The 23,640-nt window shown below is 44.1% G+C and overlaps 1 protein-coding gene across 15 annotated transcripts in view; it reads left to right on the plus strand.

The window, feature by feature from the left end:
• The first annotated feature begins 5,518 nt into the window (after positions 1–5,518).
• The window catches only part of DNM1 (dynamin 1), a 70,164-nt gene continuing 52,042 nt past the window's right edge, over positions 5,519–23,640 (plus strand). For 10 of the 15 annotated variants that reach the window (XM_074923496.1, XM_074923495.1, XM_074923484.1 and 7 more), the window contains exon 1: positions 5,520–5,842. In XM_074923496.1, coding sequence (XP_074779597.1) covers positions 5,682–5,842 — 161 coding nt within the window. In that variant the 5' untranslated portion in view covers positions 5,520–5,681. Of the gene's footprint in view, positions 5,843–23,640 lie in introns of all 15 variants that reach the window. The other 5 variants (XM_074923499.1, XM_074923501.1, XM_074923498.1 and 2 more) reach the window with 1 other exon arrangement.

A 23,640-nucleotide genomic window follows, 5' to 3' on the forward strand; every position in this document is an offset into this window, starting at 1 on the left:
TACACAAAGATTGTGTCTCACTGATGAGAGTAAATGAAAAAAATTAAGAAGTTCAAGGTAAGAAAATGACCCAGAAAATACCGTGCAATACAGAGACTACCATCAGTGGAGTTGCTGGATCATCACTGTAAGTCAACCTGCATTACACCTCTGTACGATTAGATCAGGGTTATGAAATTTCTTGGCAGATAATAAGACAGACCATATGAATGCTTTTTATTCAGGAGCTGGATTGCATTAGATAGCCACGTTTTTGCTGGACTATATGAATTTGTTCCAGGGACTAGATCAGACGTGCAGATAACCACAGATTTCTAGTTTCCAGTACATGATGGGACTGTGCAGTTGTATGTTTTAATTTCAGCTTGGTATGCAACGCTTGGTGAAGCCACATAGCTTTCAAAAATCCAAGTTTCTCGGTGCCTATGACAGCACCAAGATACTGTGGTGCTCACAATTTCCTCTGCAATCCGCAAGGATGGTGTTATTACTCATTCATTTCACTAGGATATAACTAGTTCTCACCATAATGTCTTTAAACCTCCCAAACTCCTTAGAGAAAAAGGCATATGGAGCTTTAAAGTACTTTTCCCTCCTGCTTTTGGGGCCTGTCTGTTGAAAGAATGAGTCAGGCTTCACCAGCCCTGCTCTCAACAGCCAATATTAATTACCGGATTTACGCTGTTTTCCATGTCTGTTTTATCTGGGGAAAGACTGTATTCACACATATGAAAGCAGTAGCACACAACATTCCAAAGCAAAATGACCTGTGCATTAAGGGATATTTGCACCCATTCTTTGTTCAATTGCTCTGGAAACCTATTCCTGATATTTCTTGATTGGCAGGACAGGCCCACAGGATATAAACTAAGATACTGTGACTTTCAGGTAAAATACATTCCAGGAGCTATTCTGCATCATCTCACTGGATGTGGAAAGTGCAGACAACTCACCTTTGTTGCTGCTGAAATACTAATTTAAACTCATATCCATGCCCAGATCCCTTTCCTTGTGGACTATAACATCAGTTGATTTATTATGTATATTCTGGCTTCTGAGGAATCACACTAAAGATAAACCTGACCCAGTGTCTCATACACACTAGATTTACTTTCTTTTAGCCCTTTTTAAGGGATTCACAGACCAGTTCAGCAAATGATCTGTTTCAGAACAGAAAAGGAAGCATTTTACTATGTTATTCTACAGAGAAAAACTCTATATTTGAAAAATTTAAAATAAAGGTTGTTTTTCTTTCAGATAGCTTTTCCAATCAATAGGAATATTAGAGAGAAACCTTTTCTATCTGAGCAACCGATACCACAAGAGATCAATGATGTTACTATGGTATCATTGCTACTACAGTAGCATTTAAGTACCTATAAAATAGATACTAATCATTTCTATCTCTATAGGCAGCTTTACCTAGTCATGTAAGTTTAAGATGCTAATTTTAATTAAGTTTTTTAACTGTCAGCTGTATAACCTATTCTATATTGATACAGACAGTGACAATCCTAGCCCTGATTCTTCCTGGAATTTATATTCTAACCTCTGCTTGTAAATATTCGATTTGAATTTTTACCTGTGTTTATAAACATTTTTTAAGAACCCAAAGGACTGGGAGTATCCACTTAATGACCCACTGTGAAATGACCTGAACATTCACAACTCTACCTGGAGTGGTGGAAACAGTTTGCAGATCACTAGGAGAATTGTAAGCTAATTGTATTCCACGTTTTTGCCTCTCTTTTTTTTTTCTTTTTTTTTCTCCACTGAGGACTAGATGTGTTATTTTTGCAAGGGCAAGGAATGAGGGACAGAATCCAGCACTCAAGTGTCTATTTCTAATTATGCTAACTAAACTGGGAGTTCTATTTGCATGAGGTGACAAAATCAGCGTACAAAACTGTCGTTATGTTGATAGCCATACATAGAAACACACATAGTTATGCCCACATGCGTTTTTAGGGATTCACATTAAAGTACACCCAGAAATATTTATAGCACCTGGGGGAGGGGGGAGAAATCGTTCATCTTTCTTGTTTTTCTTTGCTTATTCTTAAGTTTTTCTACCAAGGTAGAAAGAAATAGATTTTCCCTGTCCACTCTAGTTTATAAAATTCCTTTTTATTTCACAGACATGGCAGCTTTTCAGTATTTCCCATGAAGGATGAGCACATAGTTGTTTTTCCTCCTATAACGGCTACATGCTGCTGCATAAGTCACAGGTGGGAGGTATAACAGAATCAAAAGCCTGTTTGCTGCTAACATCCTTGCAACTCAGTTTCTTGCTGGAGAGAAAATGGAAGGCTTTAGGAGTGGTTCTGAGTGCCTGCAGTTCTCTTTCTCATCAATGGGAGGTGTAGGTTTCTAAGCTTCTTAAAAACCAAGCCTCACTGTCTCTGATGCTCGAGTTCGTGTCTCTCTGGGCTGAGCGATTACAATTGCTGCAGAAGTGTTTAGATAGACTCCACGATATTAACGAGTTCTTGTAGGGGTAACGCTGCAGCAGATGCTGTGGTCTCCTTTGCTTACAAGCATCTCCGCAAGACACAAAGCAGGAGCACATTTTGTGCATCTTACAGTTTCACACTAATATTGATCCTCTGAGAAATCTATGTATAATTTGCCAGCATTTCTGCAGGCTTTTACCACTTCCACCACTTCTTTTCTTCCTTTATCTACCTGGAGAGCACCCTATTAGCTTCCCCTGTCCCTCCAGTACAATTTCACCCTTTGAGACCACAGTAAATTAGACCAAGGACCCCCTTAGACACCCCTCCAGGAACAAATTTCCCAATAATTAAGTACAAGTTGCATGTAAAAATAAACCCAGAGAACATATGAAATAATACCTGTGAAGTGACACAGGAGCCTTTCTGCTGTACTAGTTCCTTAACCCACAACATGAACCCCATTCCCCCTGCTTAATATCAGCTGCTGACACACTGTACTTTGAGTATTCTTTCACAAACCTTTCTCAAAACAAATGGATTAGCTTATTTTTTCCAGAAATTCATATAAACCTGAATGATTGTTCCTGGACTGGAGTGGGTTTACCCAGAACAAAATACCTGCTTAGCGTGCTAAGCAGGGAATAGTATACAACTCGCAGGTTGATGTTTCTATTCAAAAAAATTTTGATAGTCACAATTAAATATCGTTGCTTTTGTAGAAGTATTAAAGGCAGGTATGGATTCATAGGGTGGGGTAAGGGACAATAAGGGGACCAAGTGAGGTCACTTTATGTACTAGCTGAGTAGCTAATGCTGTTATCAGGAAACAGCAAGAGTAGGGCTGTTCCACAGGGGAAGAGTAGGCAGGAGCTAAAGGGTCAATCCTGCATCTGGCAAAGTTGCTGCCAGTCAGGGCCCAAACCCACAGCACCCGATGGAAACAAGCAGGACAGACCAAAGAAAACATCTGTGTCCAACAAAAAGCTTAGATCATGAAGTAACAGTATGACAATGAGTCACATCCAATGTTAAGCAGAGATACCAACCTACAAGCCAGGATTAGATCTAGTGATCACCAGGCACATCTTTAGTAGTGAGACAGAGCTAAAGAGTCAGCCTACAAGTTAAACCAGAATCAAGGCCTCCATAAGCATCCAGGGCTTCAACTAAACCACATACTAACACCTGTTTGTAATTCATCAAGGACTGATAGCCCTGGGCTGAGCTTAAATAGAGCTCCTGGGCCCACAGATGTGGGGAAAAGCCTCAGGTGGGGCTGGTCATGGCCATTAAGGCTTATTAGTACAGCTGTTAAATTATGTGAGAGGATTGCAGTGATATAGCTAGGTACTCCTTCTCTGAAATTATAGCTGTGTGGGTGAATTTCAGGCTATAGCAATCTCTGAGAAGAAAACAATTTTTTTTTTCTTATGGTTCCTCAAATAAAGCTTCAAAGATCCTCATGGTCTGAAGCTTCCTAAGCATCAGCTCTGATTCAGGGAGGAAGGTGATACCATTCTTCAAGTCTTTTATACTCCTCACTATTCTTTTTATGGTGACCTCTAACAAGGAGTAGGTATCAACTTCTGAAGGAAAAAAACCTTATGTTTTTCTTCCAGGTTCCTTTAACATAAATGATCAGAGTGGCTGCATAGATGCTCAGAGATTTTTTGTCCACAGTCTATATGGAGTTTCTTAAGCTTGTTTCTTGAGAGTTATTGGGCAATTTGCTGAGAGGAAAAAATAGCATTGACAGCCCCCAAAACAGCCCACATATGCCCTGCCATGGTGTTACCCATACAGATGGAGCCGCTCCTTTCCCTTCCTTCAGTGTTCTTACCTGCACACTCGTGATGTTTTCAAGGCATTTTCCTTGGGCATCTTCACTGACACAGTGAGGGGAAATTTACCCCTCGATGTGGTTGTTCCGATTTCTCTGTACACCCAGGTAGGCATTTTTACATGGATTACTTTTGATGGACATCTGTGAAATCTTAGAATCATTATAAACACAAAGTTGCTATTTAAAACAAAACATACAACTCAAAATCTGTTGCAGTTTTTTGTTAATCCTTTCCCCCACCACCCCCGGTTCTCTCTGAGCTGTGAACAAGAGTACTGGGTAGCACGCACTGAGAGGTGTTTGAAATGCAGCACTCTCCATCCTCCTGAGTCACTGCTAGCCATCAGCTTCTTTTCTGAACACTTGCTTTCACTGCTATACTTGCAAATCAAATATGGCCTTGCACTATGTTCTTATTAAAACTCCATCCCTTTTAAAAACCTAAAATCAGTTTCCTCTTTGTTGTAGACAAGTGATTTTTAAAACCAAAATCTGTTTAACGAAGCATTTCTTTGTGTTTCTGTAAAACAAACATAGCAACAACATCTCTTGTTTTGCAGCTATAAACACAAATTGATGCTTTTTTTCATCTATGTTGGAATGAAGATGAAGCAGCAGAAACGCAATAGCGTTATTGCAAGGCTCCAATTTAACCGTATCGGGTATTTCTTGTATTCTGACACTTCCACAAGTGTGGCACAAAGCACAAAGCCGTCCCGTGCGGGCGTATCAACCGTCGGTACAGGTACTGTGACCACGCTGCACAGGTGGATTGGCAGAGCTGGATGGGTGTAAAGACCAAAGTGTGTGCGCGTAGGAACCGTACGGGTACTTTGACCCGATCCTGACTCACTGCAGGGACATAGGGACCGAACCCCGGGGGTAGGGACCGAGCTGCACAGGCTCACGGACAGGTACCGGCTGATGGAACCTGGGGGCACGCTGACCGGGCCTGGGCCATACCCCCGTGTCAACCTGCCCCGCGCAGCGCCCGAGGCCTGGGGACAGGCTGTGCTGCGCCGGTGCCGGGGGAGCGCGCCGGGCGGTTCCCAGCGCCATCCCTGCCCTAGTGTAAGCGGTAAGCGGCCTTCGCACCTCCGGGCGGCCCCCGCCCGCGGACTACATCTCCCAGGATGCAGCGCGGCGCCCGCGGCCTCCGGGCCCCCTGGCGGCGGCGCGCGGGTGCCTGCAGGCGCGGCGGGGCGGGCTGAGGCGGGACCGAGCCCGGGCGGGAGCGGGCGGCGTCGAGCGGGGCGAGGGGCGCGGGCTGCTGCCGGTGCCCGCCGGCCGGGGAGGGGAGAGCCGGGTTACCCGCCGGTTGAGGTCGCGGGAAGGGGTAGAGTGAATTCGCCTGTGCGAGGAGCCGGTGCCGCGCCGCAGCCATGGGGAACCGCGGGATGGAGGATCTCATCCCGCTGGTCAACCGGCTGCAGGACGCCTTCGCCGCCATCGGGCAGAACGCCAACCTCGACCTGCCGCAGATCGCCGTGGTGGGAGGGCAGAGCGCCGGCAAGAGCTCCGTGCTGGAGAATTTCGTCGGGAGGTAACGGGGGGGGGTGTCCCTGGGGAGCCCCGCCACGGGCAGGGCTGGGGGGGGCGCGGGCAGCGCGGGTGCGTGGAGGAGCGCGGGGCGCGGGCAGAGCTGCCGCTTGCGGGGACGAGCGCGGGGCGCGGAGAGGCGCCGGTGCGCGGGCAGCTGCCGGCGGCGGGGGCAGCGGCGGGGTGCAGGGGCAGCGCGGCTGCCGGCGGAGCTGCTGGGCGCAGGGGCAGCGCTGCGGGACGCCCGGGCGCTGCGGTGCAGGGGGGGTGGGGGTGGCGAGGGGTCTCCCCGCCTCGGGTGGTGGGGATCTCCCGCAGCGGGGTCCCCGCTTTTACCGCACCTTTGGGGCCGGTGGAAACCCACCATCACCCCCCCGCTTCTCCCCGCCGGGAGGTGCGCCCCGGCTGTTACATAACGGGGGGGCTGGAGTGTCGGTGGGGAGCAGCCGCATCCTCTCCCCTCCGCCGTGCGGGGCCGGCAGGGTGCCCCCTCCGCGGGGCGATGGATGTTGTCGTTGGAAAGGGGAGTGTGTGTGTGTGTGTTTAAGTTTAATCTGCTCCATCCCCCTCCCCCAGGCCAGCCCTGCCGTTCTCCATAGCGGATGCCATGTCAGGAGCTGCGGGGAGGCTATAGGAAGGACGGGGTTATCTCTTTCCTATATGCTCAAATCCCTGGGTGCTACCATTTTGTGACAGGCAATATACTGATGCCTTCCCTTCATGTGACCTTCGCATTCATCATCTGCAACTTGAGTAAATTGCAGACTGCGCTGCCTGGTTATCTGCTCCAGTGTGGACACACAACACCTGGGGAGGGGGGTTGTTCCTCAGGCCTCGTTAATTAATTGTATTCAGTGATACACAGGCTTTAGTTAGCGAGTGGTTTTTTATGCTATGAGGGGCCTGCAAGTTGCAGGTGACTTGTTTTAGAAGCAGTGACTGCTGTGATACCTGGTCAGATGCTTGCGTGGGTTATTCTCTTCCAGCAAACTGCATTTGTGACAACATCTATTGGATGTCATTCCCCCACCCCCACTTTTTCTTTTAAGCTGTTTGCTGCCGGATGGCTTATAAAGCTTTTCTACTGTTGGAGGGTCTACGGTGCATATGAATTGCTTGTTTAGTTGCGAGTAGCCCCAAATTTTGGACTTGTGCAAGGGTAGTCTTGAGCAGCCGAATGCAGGGTGTGCTGTGTCTGTGAGGATGAAGGCACAGGGAGGGATGTCTCGTGCAAAGAAACCGTGGTCAGAATAAGATTATTTTATTTCTTCACTATATATAAACATTGAAAGAGTTTGGGATCCTTGTTGGAAGCTAACTTCCAACAGTCCGTGCAGTATCCCCCAGGGTGCTGGGAATCATGCCAGGGATGTTGCAGGAACATATTTTACTGAGCCACATTTTACATAGACCAGGATCCCCTTGTTTGTCTGTAGGCACAGGAATAAAAGAGTGATTCCTACCACCAAAGTGAAAAAGTAGTTGTGCCGTGGCTTTCTAAGAAGACAGGGAAAATAGGAAAGTGTGAGCAAAACGGGTTCACCTGTTGGCTCTGCTGTTTTCATGCTTTCTAAGTACTGGCAGCCTAACCTCATAAATCCTTTTTAGAGGATCTATGCAGTCAGTGCTGCAGTGGCGTAATATATAATGTATGGCTGTCAGGCCAGAGGAGGGTTTGTTGAAGGACAGTCAGAGTGTTGGGGTATGGTGCCTCTCTCTTTTAGACTGAGCAAACAGAAGGAGGTATATTAATCGTTGGTGCATCTCCACTGGCACCGGTTGAGAGCTGGGGATTTTATCTGCCTGGTTGAGAGCAAATGAATTAAATTGTTTTCTGTCTCTTTCTGATGACTGCTGTCCCAGGAGAACTTGTGACCTCACTGTGTCCCATCAGTTGTCTTTCTAGCAGCAAGTTATAGTGCTGTGGCTTTTAGAAAATGAAATAATGAAGGGTCCCCTGAGCAGAAGCTGAGAGACCTGTCTGTAGAAAAGCATTTAGAGGAAATAATTGGAGTGGAAATGGAAAATATGTCAAAGGGAAGAGGTCTTTTTCCATTTGATACCCTTGAGTGCTGGCTAGTATAGAGACTGGTAACATGAGACATCTTACCGCAGAATGTATGTGTATATGCTGCAAAACCCAATCCTGTTAAAATAATGTTGGGGCCCTGCTGTAATGCATAGTCTCTTTTCTTTTTGTGTGGGTATTGGAAACCATGATAAGAAGCTATGGAAATAGTATCCAGAAGCATGGCTCCTCAACATAATTGTGATGGGGCTGTTTTCTTGTTTGAATAGGCATAAGAAAAAATAGTGTGTAGACCTACTGTGTACAAATACAATTATTGCTGTAGTGTGGACATGACATATGTCACTGCTCGAGCTTGATACCAGGATGGTGGTGCAGCTTTCGCTCAGCAGCTGCTCACTGCACAGCAAATCTGAGCGCTGATGAGTTTCTCTGAGAGGATGGAAATTTGTGCAAGGACAAATGCTGGTGCAGTTGGTACTGACTGATGTGCTTGATGGGGACACTTCAGTAGAGGGGCTGGATGCCTTGCCGGGGCTGGCTTCCCTGCTCAGTACCTGTGGGGCTCCTTTCAGACTGTCATCAAGCCTTGTTCATGTAGCAGGGCAGCACGCTTGCCCCCACTGCCAGACCCAGCCTGTGGCTATATAGGACTTCAGCCTTGGGCTGCTGCTGGCACCTTGCAGTAGCACTGAATCCCACACATGCTGGAAACCTCGAAGCACAAAGGAGTGATGCTGACTGCAATCAATGTTTAGTTACATGTCTTATACCAAACAAATATTTTTTTTTTTCCCCCTCCTGAATGCAATGGCTTACTAGTTGCTGCTAATTACTCTTCCAGTGTCACTTACTCTGCTGTTAACAGATTATCCAACAGTGCAGAGCCTGTATTTATAATACCAGATGTCAGTGTGGCTGCTATGTGTGCTTTTGCTGCCGGAGACTCAGCATGGTGACTAGGATACCAGCTGATGGTGTTAAAAATCACTGAAGAGACGAGAGAAGCCATGTAGAAGCCAGACAGACAGGTGACACATCTCTTCGCAGACTGGTTTATCCTGGGCCCCAGGACTGGAAAGAAGGTTAATCCGGTCAGCTCCAGGCATTTCCTGTTGGTGTGGTTATAGGCTTGTAGGATAACTCAGGTTGGAAGGGACCTCAGGGGTCATTTAGTCCATTCTTATGGTGTTGTTACTTCCCTGCTGCCACCTTTCTTAAATTAGAAGGTTTTAGAGCAGGCACTAGTGCCAGCAAAATTGGTCAGATGAAAAGAACAAAGCGTGTGGCATGTGCTAATTTGACTTGAGAGAGCCCAAAGGACTGAAAAGAGGGATGTACAGGGCAGCCCACAAAGCTGTTTGTAAAATCATTCTTGGTCATGCCACTTATTCTGCCATGTGAAAATAACAAATATAAATGTGGGGTTTTTTTAAGATCTAAGATCTCAGAGCACTGTTACACAAGTCTTTGGATTTGTGGGAGTATTACTGTTATCTCTGCTTTACGAACAAGACAAACTGAAAGCACTAGGCTGTGCTCAGATGGCTGCATAAACGTCTGTGCCTTGTGTTTTTGTTGTCTGATCCAAGGCAGCGTGCTGCTCAGCCCTGCTAGGACAGCTGCATTGCTCTTCATGGAGAAAACAAGGCACCTCTGACTTGGGGAGAACAGATGGTTTAAGGGGGCTGCTGAGGAGGCAATGACTAAGAACTGGGAACAGTAGGTGGAGGGACTTGAATGGAGGTGAAACCATCTCATTTATGATCAAGGGAGCTAAGCAGTGCCTTCCCCACTTGTGGGAAGTGAATCAGGGTTTACTTGACCCCAGACCTGAGCATTACCCCAAAAGCATCCTCTCTTGGGATCTTTTATATCCCAAACCAAATAGGGGCACTTAGCAGTCTGTCACCAGGGTCTGATGGTATATGCTGGATTATCTGATGTTTCTATGTTGCCTGGAAGGCAACGGGAGGCAGGCATGGATTTTGTTGGGCTAGCCTTGCCTCTCCTAGCAAACAGAAATTTCAGCGTGGTTAAAAGAGTGGGGAAAATGCAGCATTGCAATGCCTGTGGCAGTGGTGAGGATAATTACCTATTAAGCTTGGTACTTGTGCTATTGTAATTGCCTTGACAAAACCAGGCAGGCACCAGGTAGCACGTGCTGCAACCGTGTCTTTGCCTTGCAGTGTTACATACTGAAAATGCAGAGCTAGATCTTGAAGCCACAGGATTTAGTTTGGTTTCAGGTATAACTTTGAGGAGCAACATTCGATCTTCATATCTCAACCTTCCCCAGACATACAGAGATAAATACTTACACCCCCCAAGATATGATGAGGGAATGCCTTCTTTGATAGCACTTTGCTTTGTTACGGGAAGCTTCTCCAGCAAAATACCTTCAAAGGCGAACAGCAGTATTTAGCAACTATCTAGAAGTGAAGGATCCTATAGGGATGCATATAAAGATGCAGGTACTTGGCCTGTTCAGATACTTCAGGAATGCTGTTTTGTCAGCGATCTTTGTGCTTTCAAGTTGCTCAGGCTTCTGCTGTAGTACATGCTTTGTGAGTTTGAGTGCTAGAGAGAGAACTGATGGTCTAAATATTCTAAAAATCATAGTATAGATTGAGAGTGTCTGCTGTACTGGGTAATGCTGAGCATCAATGCAGTACTTTAGTGTCAGGTTTAAACTTAAACAAGTAGATACGCTTGCTGATTTGTTCTGCTCTGGCCACAAAAGGTGTTCTTAAATATGATTTTTTTAAATTCTTCTTTAAGATACATTTACATGCTTAGAGTGCTCGCAGAGAGTGTAATTGCAAGTTACGGACCCTTAATTGTTGTAAGATAAACACGTCTGTGAGCTGACCAAATGCCGTTGTGTATTTGCAGGTTAAAGACATAGGCATTGCTTGGGAATGGATTTATTTAGGGTTGCAAAAGGTGATGCAAGATCCAGGAGTAGGATTCTGCTGTTTAGAGAAATAAATCATGGTCAAATAATTATCCTACAAATGACAGCAAGTCTTTGGTCTTCAGTGAAGAAAATACCTATTTTCATCTCAGATTAATTGGGGAAGGAAGAAAATGTGGACGACTGGGGGAAATGGATAATGTGTTACAGCAGACCACAAGATCAAATAATTTAACTTAAGAGAAATCTGTACAGCTCTGAGCAAATGCTTGTGGGAGGAGGAATGCTAGGAGGAGATACATAATTAAGTTAAAACATAACATAACATGGATGGCTGTAGGGGGGGAAAAAAAAAAGCATGAATCTCAATGATTGTAGATGCAGTGTCTGCCTGTATTTGTCCTCGTGACTACTTGCTTTAATGTTATAGGGATTGGCTCAAATAAATACAAGTCTAATCTTTTCTACTTCCTGCATCAGTTAGATGTTCTCTGCAGATCTTGTCTGTCTGTATTCTTCAGCTTAACTCTTTAGTGATCTTATCCTTTCGGTAACTGCCCAATAGCCTTATATACACTAGGAAAAGTGATCCTTATGGCATGTCTCAGATCATATCAGAATTTACCCAGGGAAAGGAAGCCAGCTCTTTCTCCAGTTTGGAAGCTGATGCTCAGTATTGTGCAAGCTGGGGCTTGCTTTGACCTACTGGTGTGTGAGAATGACAGCTTGCCTTGTCACTGGTGGAATTCACTACCCTATAGCTGGCAGATCGAGAGGATGCCTTCTTTGCTAGTATGGACCTTGTTACCATGATAATCTTCATGCTGGGAATCTTAGAGCATCCTGAGTTTCAATTAGTCCTTACTGTACTTTGAGATAGGTAAGTTGTTGTTGGTTTTTTTTCTATAAATTGTATGCTGTGATACAGGGGTGTAAAGAGTGCAAAACCAGTGGTGAAAGAAGTCAAAAGTTCCTGAAAGCATTCCCCTATGCTAAAACTGTCAGCTGCTACTGTTTTGAAAAACTTCACATGCTTGTATCTTTTCACACAGGGGAAAAAAAAAAAAGGCAAAGCCAAGAAAAACTTAAATGTTTTAAGGCTACTGATTGTTTTTATAAGTCATAGTTCAGTACCTAGCTGGGGATGCCAGGTCAAGTTCTTGAACCCACCCTTTTCCAGATGCTCTGAGCAGACAGAACTCTGCTAGACTTGAATTGAAGGTGTTAGAGTCTGTCTGCAGCACCTCCTATCTGAGGCAGCTTCTGAAAATGTTATTCTAAGGCAGGAAGCTAATCCCCTTCCTGATCTGGTGAATTACTGAATGTCCCTACTTTGTACTTCAGGTTTGAGCCTGTACAAGAGTGAATAAAAAGTCTTTCAAGTAAGGATTTCCTAGTGTCTTTAAAATGAGTCTTTTTGAGGAGAAATGGAAGAAGTTGACAATTTAGCATAGATTAGTCAAGAAAACAGTTCTTGCTGTGTTCTAGCTACGGGATGAAACTTCTTATGGTGCCTTGAGCAGCAAATTCATTAGGCAAGAGCAAATCAGTGTGTGCTCCACCCATGTGAGTACTCAGATTTTTTTGTTTCAGGCAGTTCATTTGAGTGTGAAACCCAGAAGATTTACTGAAGGAGTGTCAGGCAGTCACCTAAAAGCATATGGTGTTCAGCCTATATGCCCAGTGAAAAATTGATTGAGATTGCACCTGTGAATGGAAATTTACTGGTAATATGCAGGGTAAACCTATTTCCTCGATATGCCACTAAAAAAACCACCCAAAAAACTTTGGGTGTAATACTTTCCTTCTTGAACTTGCAGATCTGTAACCATATGAGTCAGAGTACTGCTAGTTGGGAGGAGAACTAAAACTAAATCTGGTCCAAAAAAAAAAAAATCTAGTCATGCATGGTGGGAAAATAACTCACTACTGGGACAATTTCTCATTCCACTTGAAATTTTCTTTTTCTGATCTCAGACCTGGTTTTGCATATCCTCACAGAGAATGAAAGCTTAAGGTAAAGGAATATTGTCTCTGATAACAGGCAGACAGGCATGTTCAGCCTTGAGATAAGAGCTAAATTATTGTGTGACTAATTATTTTATACCTTTTTCTCCATCTGTAGAAAGGACAGGCTGTTTGTCTCTTGTCATGTAGGTGTATATCATTAATGGACACTTGAAATAGCACTAGAAAAGGTTAACCATAAAGTAGGAAACTCTTTTCCCTAACGATCAACTAAAACTCGGCAAGGGTGGTACAGCGATGTCTGCCTGAGCCCTTAGGAAGAGCTGCCTTCTCTCCAGAAGTGGTGTGCCAAGAGCTGTAGCTGTTCATGGAGCCTCGTTTGCTCAGTGTTTCTGGTTACTTAGGTCTGCTCTGCAGAGAGGCTGGGACTGATGCAGCCACCTTTAGCTGCTAGCATAGATCAGATACAGGATTTGAGGAGGCAGGGTATTCTTAGAAAGCATTGTGAGATGAGAGGCTGCGCTGGATGAACTAGTAGCACTTAAATTTTTGAGCATTGTCTCTCAGAGCAGAGATGGGTGACACAGCCCCATAGAGGAATGAGGCCAGGGTCTTGTTCCTAGTGATTTTAAACACTCAGATGGTCTGATCAGACCTGGAGGTGGTCAGACTGCAAGCAGGACTAGTTCTGAAAAGCTCCAAAAAGCTCTTTCTCTTTATGTTTATCTGCGATCTTTCTAAGGATGCATCATGCTTATTTTTGAGTGACTTAGTGGAGTTTAGCCATCAGGATTGGATGTCTTGCTCAGGACTACCTACTATAAATACTGGGGTGACTATGAAGAGAGGACTGAGACAACATTTCAGTGTTTAGTGAGGAGCAGGCAAGAGTATGCATCAAAACATTGTGACTGGCAACCGAGAGCACAATTTAATGTTAGATATTTAAACAGTTATTCCAGGTGACTCAATACTTTGTATTTATGTCCAGCTTTTTTCAAAGTCCTATTAGTGAATAGTTTAATTAATAACAATTGAATGTAAAGTGGCTCAGTAATTTTCTTAAGCAGTTTTATATAGATGGGCAGACAGGACAATTAAGTTGCTAAAGTTTGCTTCCTGCACGACCTTCAGGCTTGTCACAGCTCCTAGGCTGGTGCTGACTATAACTGCTTTTCTTTTCTTCGAGACACAGCATGGGAAGAATAAGCCCTGAGTCTGAAAACAAGTGTCTGTTCTCTGCTATGCTAGATGCTCTGAAAGGCTTGGCAGATCCAGACATGACCAAATGGTAGTGAGATGGTGTTTCAAACCCTGGTCAGTAGCTTCTTGCAGTTCAGCATAACATGCTTTTGGAAAGCATCTTGAAAGCAGACGTTATGCAAACTCCTCAAGCTGCGTCTTGCTGACTGGAACCAAACTCGCCAACTTCTGCCACTTTTTTGCAAGTCTTGTGACTTCTGTGGCTTTTCTTAGAGCCCTGGACATAGCCATTAAGCTAACAGAAGAGCAGCATATCTTTTGTGTTGAAAGCATCAATTTCTAACATGGATGTTTGAAGGTACTTTTTTTTTTTTTTTTTTCAAAGATGCTTGCTGTTCCCTAAATGCTCCTGGAGACAAGTATAAAGAATTCCAGAACTTCTAAGTCCTGTATTGTCAACTGTTCCCTTCCTAAAAATCAGGGCTTAGCCCCAAAACTATAAACTCTGCTAAAATACTTGTGTTTCAGTCACAATGAACAATAAATTATACAAAATGAGGTTTGGAGTAAACCCAGTTCCTCACTTTTGGCTGAAATAGGAATTGCACTCGAGTCTCTGGGGGTGAAAATACAATTTTAATAATGTATTGCCTCAACAGTCCCCTTTAACACTCCCTTTCCTGTTTCTTACAGCTTTAGGTTGCGTTGTTGCAGCTGTGTTGAAGGGTGAAGAGTTAACACTACTGTAACAAACATGAGAATTGCTGGGATCCTGTCTGACTATGCTAGGACTGTTATTTTGTGGCTGTGAAACAGTCTTGATGTAAGAGTGGCCAGTGTAGTATATGGGGCACCTGAGAGAGGACATAGCTGCTATTAAACTGATACTACTATGGATTTTGGCCGAAGAGCAGGCAGTGTTGCTGTAATACTGTATAAAAGCTGAGCATAAACTGCAGCTGTATTTCAGAGTAGTTCTTCAGCTGCATGTAGACCCTTTCTCAAAGCATCAATAGGCAGAAGTCTACAGAGATGCTGAGTACTCGGTTCTCAACATCTGCAAATGTTTTTACATCAGGACTAACTTACCCTGGAGAGCACTAGGAAAAACTTTTTTTTTTTTTGAGAATAGAGATCCAGGGATGGGGGAGGCTGTGCTGAATTTCTTAGAACAAGGAAAGAGGTACCTAAAGGCAAAAGTCTTGAAGTCTGTGTTCAGTTCCTCGTCTTTGCTTTCCTGCCACTCTTGCATGTGTAAAGGCAGAGTAGGTTATGTAGGATCTGACTCAATGCTCTGACAACAAATTAACAGGTAGTTTCAGCTCTGAGAACTTCTCCTCATCCAAGTAATTATAAATTTCTACAAACAGGGGCTTATAAGGAAAATAACTGTCCATTTGCCACCTACCTGCCAGCACAGGAACAATTCTGTCAGCAGGGGAATACACCTGATGACCTGTTAGTTTAGAATTAAGCCAGTAAAAACCAAAGCTCTAACCCTCACAGTTTTTATGCTGATATTTACCTCCACTGACTTCCTTAAGATTTATGGTAAACTTATGCTGCTCTGGGTCAGGATGAGGCCCCTTGCTTCTAATACATGTATTCAGTTTTCTCTCTTTCTGGCTGCTGTGATCTCTTGAGTAATCTCTGGCTATTTCTTAAGCTGATTGTGCTTTTACTTTTAATAGAAGCTCCTCTATGAATAGCTGGGAAATGTCTGAGCATGATGGCCTTGAGAGGAGATCTGTTGCAGTGGGGTTATAGCCAGAGGTAAGGAAGAGATTGGTATATACCAAAATGCAGAATACTCTCAGGGATTGGTGCATGACAAGGGGTCACACTGCAGAGCTGATGCTGTAGCTCCAGTGCTGTAACTCAGGTCATCTCTTTTACATCAGTGCGGCTCTCAGCAGAGATCCCAGCAATGTACTTTCCTCTGGGCTGTGCTACTTTGATGTTCCTGTTCCTAGGATCTATTCTCTGTTTATGCCTGTTCATACAAGATGTGTTTGTTATGCCAGGCCTGCATACTATCTGGCACCCCAAACTCATCTTAGAGAAAGAGGTCCGTTTCCTGAATGAATTTGTATAGACTGTTGAAAAAATTATATTTAAAGAATACTTACTTCTAAAGAACAAGTGAGGCACTGCATTAGTACTTGATATTTTGCCATCTTCTGTTTGCACAAAGTTGAATTCAAACTGGACACCTGGACAGGCAAAAGCAAATGTTACTAGAAATCAGTGTATTGTTTTGAAGGGGTGAGGGGAAGATGCCAGGGAAAGGAATGGAGGAATGGAAGACCAGAAGACTCTGGTCTGTTTGTACAGGTCACTACACCACAATTTTTCTATAGATTCAGAGTGCCCATTAATAGGCAACATCAATTTGACCCTCCTTTTTGAATTTAAGCCCTAAAAGTTTTCCATGAAGACTTGGACTCCTTTAGAAATTCTGTGGATGTGTATCTGTATATAAACCTGCCTTTTGGTGGCCTCCTGTGGTCACTGCCCAAACCTGAACAGAGAAAAATCCTTGGGGCATGAAAATTGCTGTCCCACTGCTTGGTCAAAGGAACTCTGGCAGACACGTTGGAACCAGCCAGGAGGTCAAAAACTTCATCGCTTCTGGAACCACTGATCCAACATTCATTTTGGTATAGCCTGAAATGGGGAGTTCTTGTGTGGTTTTTGAAGTAGAGTTTAATGCCTCTGACTTTGCTCTGCACCAGAGGTGTTAGCAGTCAGTCTGCTGGTTTTTCTTCAAGGGCTTAAGAAGCAGTGCCTCTGCACCATGTTTCTAGCCAGGGTGATCCTAATTATATCTGAAACTGCAGAGGTGCAGTGCATAGCAAGGAGCTTGGCACTGTTCCTGCATATTTCAGGCAGAGCAGAGATATAAATTGGCATCTTAAATTCCCTCTGCAGGACAACCATGCACCTTGGACAGTTTGGTCAGGGTGCTCGACTGCCGTGTTAACTCTGTACCCCACAGAACTCTGTCCTTCCTGCCTGGCCCGTTGGGAGGGAAGCAGCCTACCTCCCTGTCCGCAACACGCCCTGCCTCTTGCCACTGAACCAAGAGAAATTATTAGGGAACATGCATTCAATTTCATAAACCCACCATCCATGTCTGGCCACTAATAGCACATCGTGGCTTGAGGTACCACCTCCTTCATACAGCTTCTGTTTGGGTTTGTGTTAGTGGGCTCACACAAGTGATTTTTGCCTTTTTCCAGGGAAGTCTTTCTGTTGTCTGTACCCTTTATGGCATTCAGGCTTTGGGGAGACTGTCTCCTTTTCTAGCACACAGTGCTGTTTGGGAGTGGAGGAAGTGCCATACTGCTGTGATGAAATGTGTCTTGAACTACATTTGTTGTTCTCCTAGGTCTTGCGTTCTCCTAGGTCTTGCAGCAAATGCCAGGACTCCAGAGGCAGTGGAGTTCTGACAAGAAATATAAGGTGATACTTACCATGTGTGTTTGGTATCTTTGAGTCTGCTGTTGTACCTGGTTTCCTTCTCTGAAAGAGAGAAGGGCAAAAAGGGACAAACCCCCCTTTTTATCCAGAGTTCTGTGACAAATAGCTTGAATATGAGTTACTGCTGCATAGTCTAGTGGTGTCCCTGAACACAGGAGAGCCTTTACTGTTGGACAGCCTTTAGTCTAGACTCAGCTGCAGCCTGAGACACTGGTGGTGGGAAATAGCAAGGTCAGCCTGTTGCTCATCAGTCTTAGCATACATTAATCCTAGGGTGTTATTGTGGCTGTGCTTTCCCATCAGTTATTCCTGTCCCAGAGTTTTAGTGTACAGCTTGTCCTTTTGTTTTCTCCCAGCTCAAGTTGCAGGTGCTGTACAGGTCATGTTTTTCAAGGCTGCGCAACCCTTCTGTTATGGCAAAGCCAAGATTTATCAGTAGATTTGTTTGTGCCAAAGCAGAATAGTTTTACTGCAGTATTATGACAGATCAGTGCAGCTTGAGAAAGAGACAAGCAAAGATGCTGGCTCATGGGTTTATTTTTATGGCCATAAAAAACCCCCTGTGTCTCTTCATTACTGCCATCAGGACTGGACCAGTTTGATGCTCTAGGGTGCTGTTGATGTCTGGTATTGTCCTCTTGGGAACTGGAAGTTGCAGGGAGATTCTGTATGACTTTTTTTGCCAGGGTATATATGCTTCAGAGGGAGCAAAAGGAAAACTTGCTTTCATGCTATGATGATGCAAAGTCAGCAAGGCAGACAGAAAGGTCTGGTTTACAGCTGCTGGGGTAGAGAATACATCATGCTAGTGCAGTATTTCTTATACCTGTGGTTCTGGAGGCATCTTGACCCAGCCAGTGCTGTGGTGCTTTTCCCCTGAATCCTGGTATTGCTATACAGATCTGGCATTTTGGTTTGTGGTTTTTGGTGTTTGGTTTTTGTTTTTTTTTTTTTTTAGTGAGCGAAACCTGCATTGTTTTCTTTCTCCTGGGATTGTAATTCTTGAAATAAAAGCTGAATTTTCCACAAATGTGTAATCCTTACAGCCACATCCATTCAGGATATACTAGGCTGCTTATTCCCTTGAGTTTCTGATATTGTCATGTAGAATCAGCACCGTGTCATTCTTTACCTTGGATATCCCAAGGCAGCAAGCAAAATCTAGGACTTCATTTTCTATTACCCAAAAGATCCCAGGGGAAGCTGCACAGCAGCAGTGCTGCAGATTTTTACTCTCACAAGACTCTTTCCTTCCCCAGCGCTGCAGCCTAGAGTCAATGCGGCATTTGCTATAATGGGCAGTGACTTTTTGAGAACAGGCAATGCACTGCAGGCTGTACCACTCTAAATAATCCTCCACAGTAAAATGCAGAGTTCTAAACAAGGAAATCCCTTTACAGTTTTTACCTGCAAAAATACAAAGAGGAAATTGGCTCACAAGTGCACTTGAGGTGTTGGAGTACCCTCCCCATCTGCGTTCTACATCCTCACGTATTCTGGGCTAACCCATCTGCAGAAGATAGCAGGGAGAGATCTGGCAGATAAGTCAACCCCCAAAATGGAGGAGAAGGATATTGCTGATTAATTCTCTCACAGCAGAGATGAATTTAAGCAAATGACATCTCAAGTGAGATGATGGGTTATGTATGCCAGGAATACACCTTGTTTCTAATGCAAACTCTTGACCTATAGCTGTAGACACTTGCTTGAAATCAGCCTCAGCAGCTTGGGACTGATGCACAGCAGTGAGGGATGCAGGAGCTGTGTGGATATCAAACTGATTTGTTTCTATGGAAACAAGTAGATTTCACCATGTTACAGGGAAGTAGGAGGGGAATTTCCCCCCTGGGTCTGGTTCTGGCTCTGATGGGATTGGTTGCTGCACTGCAATTGTAGAGCAGCAGCCCATGAAGGGATTATCTATCTAGACAGTGATCATAATTAGGGAGAGAAATGTGTAGATCCAATCTGCTCCCATTTCAGGCTTCCTCAGCAGGGATGACACAAGGCACTGTTGTTGTGTGCCAGGATTCCCAGGGTCACAGCCCTCCATGGCACTTAGAAGCAAGGAATTAACCTTGGTCACTCATAGCCAGAAAGGAGGCCTGCATTACAGTATAGGCAGCTGTGAGTGTATAGCCTGCCCAGACTTTTTGATTCGGATGCCTAAGGTGGTGAACTGCACTTATACACTACCACACATTGGGGGCAAGAGCTGAGAACTGTTTGTAGTATTTGTAAGGACTAGGGAAGCTGAGAGCTTTCAGGCAGGCTTCACATGTTGCTTGCTGATGAGATTACTGTGTGCCCTGTTATATTTGGTGTACTCCTTTGGGAAGTCCCAGCACCTGAAGTCCTGTGACTGGATTTTAAAACCTTTTTTCTAAAATTAAAGTTAATCTCATGATACCAGAGAAGAAACCAAAGCATGAATATAAATATCCATCAACAGGTTCTAATAAAACCAGTACTTACTAAACCCCATATATTTCTAGTGGTCTGTAGTACTGAGAATGAATGGACCTTGTTCAAGGTTCTAGTGCTGAACATTCAAATTCTTGTATTTCAAAACTCTCATGTCCTAAAGGTACTTATCCATCTAGGCCCCAGCAATGACTCTAAGAGGGAAAGCTTAGATTTCTAGATAGAAAGCAGACCACTGGCGAAAATGGGAATACCTGTATGTGTTTGAAACCCTTCCCAAGGTATTGCCTTATCTGTTCTCTTCCTCACCTCCAATAAATGTAGTGCAGGAGCTGTACAACCCTCTCTAATGGAGAGAAATTCCCGTGTCTTGGCTCTTTCTCCTCTTCTCCTTCAGCACATTATATAAACTGAGTTAGGGATGGAGTGCAGCTCTATCAGAAATTCTTGCTTTGTGACGCAGCCAGTGAGTTGATTGGATGTGGTAACCCTTGGTTATGAGTTTGCAGGGGTGCATCAGAAGAACATAACATCTTTGCCTTACTTTCAGGTCATTTAAAAATACATATAGTGCACCTCAAGAGTCAGGCCAGATCCTGCTGCAAGGTCTACCAAGCATTAAGCTGGGGTATATTGGCTTCCTTGGAATTACTGTAGACATTCAGCAGCAGAAATCCCAGGGGCAAACTCTTGGCGGTTTACTCTGTGGGCTGGCGGGCCCCCAGGCCATTGAATAAAAGTGTAATAGCTAAGGTGTAAGAATGCTTCTGACCTCCTTGTCTGTCTCTTGCTCTGTGAAAGCAGTACAGCTATGAACCTCTGTAGGTTTGCATCAGATTAATTTGTGCACAGAGGCTCAGTTGCAGCCATGACTTGGCATAACACATACAGCTGTCTTCCAGATTTTGATGTACCCTGAAGCTAGTGGAGTGTGAAACAGAAAAGTCAGCCCTAAGGGTTCAAATAAAAATAAACAATAGAAAAAATCTTTATCTTATTCCACTGCTTTGAGAACTGCATAGAGGCATGTGAAGGCTTGAGAGGTGCGGAAAGAGTGAATGAGAGAGGCACTGACTGCAGTGACTCTTGGGAACCAGTCTGTGCAGCCAGAGATAAGCCAGAAAAGCAGAATTTAGTGCACCCTGGAAGAGATTTAGTGTGCTGTGGGAGGGTAGGGGAGTGTGTTGTTTCTAAGCAAGCTTTCATGTAAAAATTGTTATGTGCTTTTCTTTTTGCTTTAGCAGTGTTTATGGAAGGGCTGCAGGCTGGAGTCTGAACACGGCCACTGCAGCTGAAGTGTCAGAGAAGTGGGAGAAGATTGCACAGGGCCTATCCCCTCTCTGGTTGTCTGAGCCCCCTCAGACCACACTTGATTCAATGAACGTGTTCTGAGTGAGGGAAACACATTTTTGATTAACGCTTTTGATGTTCATGGCATGTGAGTCCTCTGAGAGACCAACAAGAGCACGTAAATATGATAATGTATTTCAGTAACAAAAAGCTTTATGCTGTTCCATAGGAAAGAGAAGATCTGTGCTCTACCAAGAATTACCAGGAAGGTGGCACAGAGTATGGTACTGGAGACTGTCACCTCTGCATATCTAGATCAGTGACCAAGTACTACTACTCTGTCCCATGATGAGAAGACAAGCCCTGTGGCTGAGATGGAAGCTTATTCAGCTGCTGTCTCTCCATGGCACATCGTTTTGTCCCAAATGTCAGTGAAACAAGCCCCACTATTATGCTTCTTCACGAAGAACTGGATTTGACTTGCCACACTTGGTGTATGTAGGCTTTCATACAGCCAGCCATGCAGTTTGCTATGGAGGTGGATTCTCTCAGAGGGGGCAGTCTCATGAAAGGTTCCCTGTCTTTTTGGCAAAACCTGTGATGTGGGATCATTATGGCTTTGGAAATGCTGCCTTTTGCTGTAAATATATGTTTCTTATTGGCTTTATTTACTTCATATGCTAACTCTGTGAGTACACTACTTTGTTTTCTTACTTTGAATAAAGTGGGAGCACAGCATAGGAAAAAGATGGAGGAGAGCTCCAGACCACGCATTCTGGTCAGTTGTAAAAGGGGCAGAGGAAACAAAACAGAAACGTGATTGTTGCAGGGAGAATCGTGTCAGGTTTGGAGCAGGATGTGTGTGTGAACATGTAATACAACCTACTTCTACACTTGTTTTTTTTCTTACAGTGAATTATCACAGTTGCTGTTCTTTCATGTTTGAACACCAGTCTCTGCATAAAACCTTAATAAAGTCAAACCAGACAGAATACCCTTCACACTTGCTGGGGACCTGTGCTGGTATCAACTGCAATGTTGTGCAAAGGAATATAAGAACTCAAGGCAGATAGGGGAATAGGAGAAGGTGTAAACTTCAGAAGTTACTTTCTAGTTCATTATTGATCCCCAATAGCTCTTGTTTGCAAATTATCCAGTAGTATGCTATAACTGTATCTAGCTTATACTAGTATTTGTGCTTTGCCCTACTCAGACAGCACCTCTAAGACAGTCTCTGGGAACTCACTTTATGTACAGCAGATTCTGAAACTTGAAAAGAGATCTGCTTGGCTCTTCTAGGTTACTGATCTGAAGAGCTGTACTGGGGAGAAATGGCTAGGTGGATGATGCTCTTCCAGTGCCAGAACTACTTAACAGAGCAATTGTAAGTGTTCCAAGTCAGCACAATAGTGTTAACCTCCCTTAGTGCTACTGTAAATAGGAACTCAAGGTACAAGGCAGTGGGAAGCCTTCTCTTTCGTTTTTTGTTTCTGCTAACATGTATATTATGATGACACTCATGAACTATTGCCTGTCTTTATTTTTCACAATTGTATTCTTGAATAATGAATCATTGTGGACAATAATATTGTCAGTATGCTGGAATGTGGTGTACTTACAATAGATCTTTATTTCTATATGTATTCATTGTGTGGCCAGTACCAATTACACCCTAAGAAATTATACCAAGTGCTTAGGAAATTGCTTTCTTTCACTGTGGGTCAAGGCTAGGCGCACTCTTGTGATTGTCAGATACATAGCATACATCTCATGGCTTAAACTTCTTTGAGTCTAAAAGTGCTAACCTTAATGCAAAAAAAAGTGGCTACCTAGGAATGAGTCTTATGTGATTATGAGGCTGTAGGACTGGTGTCCCAAGTTCACTTGATGCAGAATGAAAGGAAGATGAAAGTTAAGGGCAGAGAGAAACAGAATAGCAGGTTGATGGGTGCTTTTGATCATAATGCATCCACTTTTTAAATGCTTGCAGTTCATGTTGGCCTGTCTGGATTTTTTTATTTGATAAATACTTAGGTTCAGGAAACGTAAGGGTTCATAGAAGCCACAAAGTCAGCAGGAAAGTCAAGTCTACATCTGTAATGCAGCTTCTTGTTATCCTACTGGGTGGCAGAGGAAAGACCAAATTTGTCCTTGTTTTTGTCCCATGTCAGAGTTCTGGAATTGTTTATGAATGTACTTGCATGTCACTTGAAGGATTGGACTAGGAAGGTGTTCTCGAGGGCAGTTCCTGCATCAGGTTTCTACCTTCTGGTAGAACTTGATGGTGTCTATTACAAAGGAGCACCAGCCTTTAGTTAGTGTCTAAGAAGTGGAAAGCTACTGCCATTTCAGAGGTGATTGTTTTAGTAGTCAATAAGATTAATAGCAAATATTTTTAACCTTGCAGGTATTCTGTGGCTAATGTGTCGCACAGGTGTCAGCCTGTGTTTTAAGGACTGATGAGAGACACATGCTGGAGTAAAAATAT

This window comes from Athene noctua, chromosome 20, assembly GCF_965140245.1.
Source record: "Athene noctua chromosome 20, bAthNoc1.hap1.1, whole genome shotgun sequence".
In the NCBI taxonomy this organism is placed as follows: Eukaryota; Metazoa; Chordata; class Aves; order Strigiformes; family Strigidae; genus Athene; species Athene noctua.